This window comes from Helianthus annuus, chromosome 16 (assembly GCF_002127325.2).
Source record: "Helianthus annuus cultivar XRQ/B chromosome 16, HanXRQr2.0-SUNRISE, whole genome shotgun sequence".
NCBI lineage: Eukaryota > Viridiplantae > Streptophyta > Magnoliopsida > Asterales > Asteraceae > Helianthus > Helianthus annuus.
Window position 1 is genome coordinate 195,042,395 of NC_035448.2, and position 5,126 is coordinate 195,047,520.

General features: G+C 34.9%; 1 protein-coding gene across 1 annotated transcript; it reads left to right on the forward strand.

Moving 5' to 3' along the window:
* The first annotated feature begins 4,029 nt into the window (after positions 1 to 4,029).
* Positions 4,030 to 4,839, forward strand: LOC110915198 (pectinesterase inhibitor 7). Its single transcript, XM_022159858.2, has one exon. The coding sequence runs from the start codon at positions 4,081 to 4,083 to the stop codon at positions 4,696 to 4,698; it is 618 nt and encodes a 205-aa protein (XP_022015550.1). The 5' UTR covers positions 4,030 to 4,080; the 3' UTR covers positions 4,699 to 4,839.
* Positions 4,840 to 5,126: the final 287 nt, after the last annotated feature.

Consider the following 5,126-nt stretch of genomic DNA (forward strand, 5'->3'; position numbering starts at 1 on the left):
AACACTGGCAGTCCCAACTATTAACATATTGGCCTTCAATGGACCCTGACTAACAGAATGCTAACGTCGTCAGACTCCGATCGCCGGAAAACGTTTTTGGCCAGAAAAATGTTCATGAAGGTCCGATCCGAGGTTACAAAGAGGGTTGAGACGAAAATGTTGAGTTTTCCGGCCAGAAAGTTGAGTTTTCCAGCAAAAAAAGGGTTTTCTGGTGACTTTAATAATTGAGGCTTTTACTAAAAAAGGTTCCTATAGGTCCGTAATATAGTTACAAAGAGGTTTGGAACGAAAAAGTTGAGTTTTCCGGCCAAAAACGTTTTTCCAGCGACCGGAGACTAACGACGTTAGTGCTTTGTTAATTAGGGGACACTGGAGGCCAATATGTTAATATTTGAGATTGCCAGTGGTTATTTTTTAAGTTGAGAGTTGAGACTGTTGACGGCTAGCGACGAATAATTGAGATTATTAAAATCCAGTATTTCTAAACGTTATACATAGGCTCTATCATATATACAAAAGACTAAATGCAGATGTTCTCAACTTAAAATTGAGTGTTAATTCCCCATATTTTTTGGTACAAAGTGACTCTGTTTGCACGAGAAGAGGCAGTTGATTATGAGTCATTATTGAATGTGGGCCCATATTTAATATGGGCCGTGGATTGAAGAGGACACAAACATTATGATGAAGATGGGTCATAGATTCACTTTATCTTGTTGGTTGCGTAAGGTCGTTACACTTAACCGTTATCATTTAGATACTTTTACCAAACCGTTAAACCTTTTAGGCAATAAGTGAAACCGTGTGAAACCGTTAACATAGTATGCGATTTTTTTCGAAATTACCGTAAATAATGGACTATTTTTATAATGTAAAAAACTTTTATTAATCAGAGTTAAAATTAGAGTAAAGTACATGGATGATCCCTATGGTTTATCAATATTTTAGATTTGGTCCCTAATTTTTCAAAAATACACAGTTGGTCCCTGTAGTTTATATTTTGTAACGCATTTAATCCTCAACTTTAAGTACATGTAGCCCAAACACACCCCCCCCCCCGGCAATCCGCTTGAAATCATAGAGGAGATTAAATCAAGGGGTATACTTGGGTTAAGAATAGATCTTCCTATAATTATATTAATTGGACGGACTAGTGTAAATATCCTTTTTACAAGTTGTAATTTGTTGCTCTTTGCCCGTTTGAGTCGGGGGTGCTCGTGTTTGTTTGGCCTTTTGCCCTTTTGAGTGGAAGATTTGTTTTAATGAAGTATATTTAAAAAAAAATTAACTGCGCTTTCTAGTCATCATCCCAATATCTGTTGGGGTGAAAAGGGGGAAATAACACTTGGGGCTAAAGCCACCACTTATTTTTTACACACCATTAACCAATCCTGGCTTTTTGTTTTACAGATTTTTCTTTCATATCACTTTCATTTTGGTATCAACTAGGTTTTGCACGCCCACGTTGCGGGGCATTAAGCCGAATATTTCTTTCTTATAGCATGTACGTCTATATTTTAGTTACTTGTACATACTATTCATAACACGATCTCAAAAAAAATTACATCGAGTAAACAAAGTAAAACAAAATACTACCATACTTTTGCTAAAAACTAAAACGATAGAAAAACTACCGCTTGGCATGACGAATAAAAATTAAATCGAGCCAACCAATTAAAACAAAACACTACTATAATCCTCTAATAAAAATATTAAAACGAATTTTATACTGGGGGCAAAATCGTAAATAAACAAAAAAAATCATGTCGAAATGTAAATCAACTTAACTTTATATCGACACGTAAATAAAAATAAGGACGTAAAACTCAATTAAAAAGTATTTAGAAAGTTAAGGGGTTGTAAGAGTCAATGCTAAAAATTAAAAGGTAAAAGTAAAAAAGAAAAAAACCACAAAAAAAGAATGAAAGAAAAAGAAAAAAAAAGGAAAAAAAAAATTTGACAACACCACTGTAGCAAAGTGGTGTTGTCATTTGATATATATAATAATGTGGACGACAATTTCTTTTAAACTTTAAAATTTTATTTCATTTATTTTTATTCAGATGTTAATTCGTATATTTATTAGAATAAAATTAATCACAAATTTCTTTTTATGAAAATTGCCAAAATTATAGTGTCACCAAAATAGCAGTAATTAATGCACGTGTTGATAAGACTTAAGACGTGGCATACTGGCATCCAATATTAGACAAATCCAAAAAATATTAAGTGAATGAAGCCAAGAAAATGAAATAAAAAAAAAAAGAATGAAGCCAGGAAAAATACAAAGAGAATTTGTTGTTAAGTTGAGGCTTTTCAGAATTGTATGGACGTACGTACAAAAGGAATTCACATGCATACAGTTAACATGTTGTATGATTCATGAAACTTCGATTTCAATGAAAATAATAGGAAGTACAATAACCAATTATATTTTTTTATTTTATTTTTCATATGATAGTAACATATTTTATAATACCTTTGTATGAATTTGTAAATATATTAAAATTGAGGATAGGCCACACGAGCCACATAAAACAAATGTTGGCTCTGTTGTTTGAAAAGGAAAGCTTGTATATTGGTGTTCACTTGTAATTTATTTGGTTACTCTGTTGTTTTGGACTTGTAAATCTAAAATTGTTGTTGTTTGTTACGTGAGATTATTTTGTATAAAACTAGGGAAGACAATGGGCTGGGTATAGATTAGGTATGGGTAATTCAATACCTATACTTGGTTGTTAATCTTATCTCATATCCGGCCCATTACCTGTCGGGTATTGAGCATACCCGTTGAGATTTCATATATATATTTTTTTTTACTTTCCTTTATAATTTTTTTTGTTTTAAAAAATCTATATATATATATATATATATATATATATATATATATATGAAATTATGATAAATAAAATACATATCATCATTACCGTAATAATACTTTCTATATTTAAAATGTAAATATATTATAATATTAATCTCAAAAAACTAATTTTTTATTTTATAGTATATAAATATGAATAATATCATCAAATTATATATAAAAGTTTATTTTTCAAACAAGAAAGCTACAAGAATGAAATATTACTAAACAATAGTTAAAGGAAAATAAATATAAAAGTTAAACGTTTTCGGGAAAACAGACATATAGTTTTGGGTCGGGTATCATTTAATCTCATACCCGTCCCATACCTGCAAAATATTTTTTTCTTACCCATACCCGGCCCAATACCCATCGGGTATCGGATATACCTGTCCTAAATGCTTCGGATTTCGGATATACCTGTGAGGCTCGGGTATTTTTTGCAATCCCTAGCCCGCAAGGTCAGCTGGTTAGTCAGTTAGCCAGAGTTTATTTTAAAAAAAGACAAAAACTTTTGTCTACTTTAGAAAAGTGTTGATTAACATTGTCTATTTTCGTAATTTTTCTTAAATCGTATTACTTAAAAAATAATTTATAAAAATTCAAATAATACATTGGGTGGGGTTGCTTCTAACTGGCAAATCCATTAGGTCGTATGTAATGGGGCGCGGTGAAGGCCATAGCGCCGGTATGGAGCCCCCCACACCGCCCCCCCCCCCCCCACCGCCATGATCAAAAAAAAAAAAAACCGGCGTGAAAAAATTCGCGGCGCGAGGAAGAAGGGGATTTGTTCTCCATTTTCCACTTTGGTCCCTGCATTTTACAATTTGGTCCCTGCATTAAAACACTTTGGTCCCTGCATTTTACACTTTGGTCCCTGCATTTTACACTTTGGTTATGATGAGGTAGGGCTTTATGACTACGGCTTCAAGCCCCATAAAGCCCCGGGGTGACGTAGCATACCACATGGCGCATAACGCCCCTTTGGGGGCTTTATGACTACACATGGCCTTAGAGTTAAAACATTGTTCCTCTACGGATTTCATGTATCGTAAGCCGTTTAAAAAAACATGAAAAGAGGGACATTAATGTAATTTAACATCGACCCTCAACTCCCCCAAGGCCCCAAGCCTCCACAAAAAAAACTACTTAAACTGCCCCCTCCATCAATACATCTAAAATAAGTAAATCACTTACAAATCACAAGAGAAAAAAAAAACATGAATATCCAAATTCTCTCCATCTTCCTCTATCTCTTCCTCTTTTTCTTCCTCTCAACCACCTTAACTACCGCCGGTAACGGCCCTTTACCGCCACAATCCAACGGCACAAATTTCATCCGTACAAGTTGCAAAACCACCTTATACCCAAAAACATGTTTCAAATCCCTCTCTGGCTACTCCTCAGCCATCCAACAAGACCCGGGCCGACTGGCCCGGGTCGCGATCGGCGTAACATTATTCAAAGTCAACAACATGGCCAAATACATCTCCAACATATCCCGAGTGGCAGACTACGGCAGCAGCCCGCGTGTGGCTGCTGCCGTACACGACTGTCACTCGGTTTTTGGAGACGCAGTTGCCGATATCCAAGACTCGCTTAGGCAGATGAGACGGTTGAATGGGTCTGGTGAGGATTTGAGGTTCCAGCTCAGCAATGTGCAGACGTGGATGAGTGCGGCGTTGACCAATGAGGAGACTTGTACGGATGGGTTTGAGGATACACCGGATTGTGGGATTAAGGATGACGTTTGTGGTCGTGCGGTTAAGGTTAAGGAAGTTACTAGTAATGCTTTGGCGTTAGTTAATAGGTTTGTTGATACTATACACACGCCGTGAGTGTTGAACATTAACGGTTGTTTAAGGTTTTATGGTTTATGTTAGTGAAAATTGTGAAACAAATTAGGGTTTGTATTTAAGGGGGAAAGTGTATATGTAGTATTATATTATATAATGAATAGAATTCCTACATTTTGGTTATGGTTTTAAGTTTTCGGTTGGTATTTAAAGTTTTTAATAATAATAATAATTAAATGGAATTATTATGATTTTATAAATAATAATATAAAGTTTTTCTTTTTATAAAAAAATCACTTTATTATTAAAACCATCTCCAATGAGGTTTATGGAGGTGTATGTCGCTTAGCTGGTGTTTAGGTGCCATTCTCGGTTAGGACCAAGAACCGAGAATGGCACAGTTTTTCGCGGAGAAAGTTTGTGCATGTAGACGGTCTATGGAGTTCTGTGGAGAAAGTTTGCGCATGTAG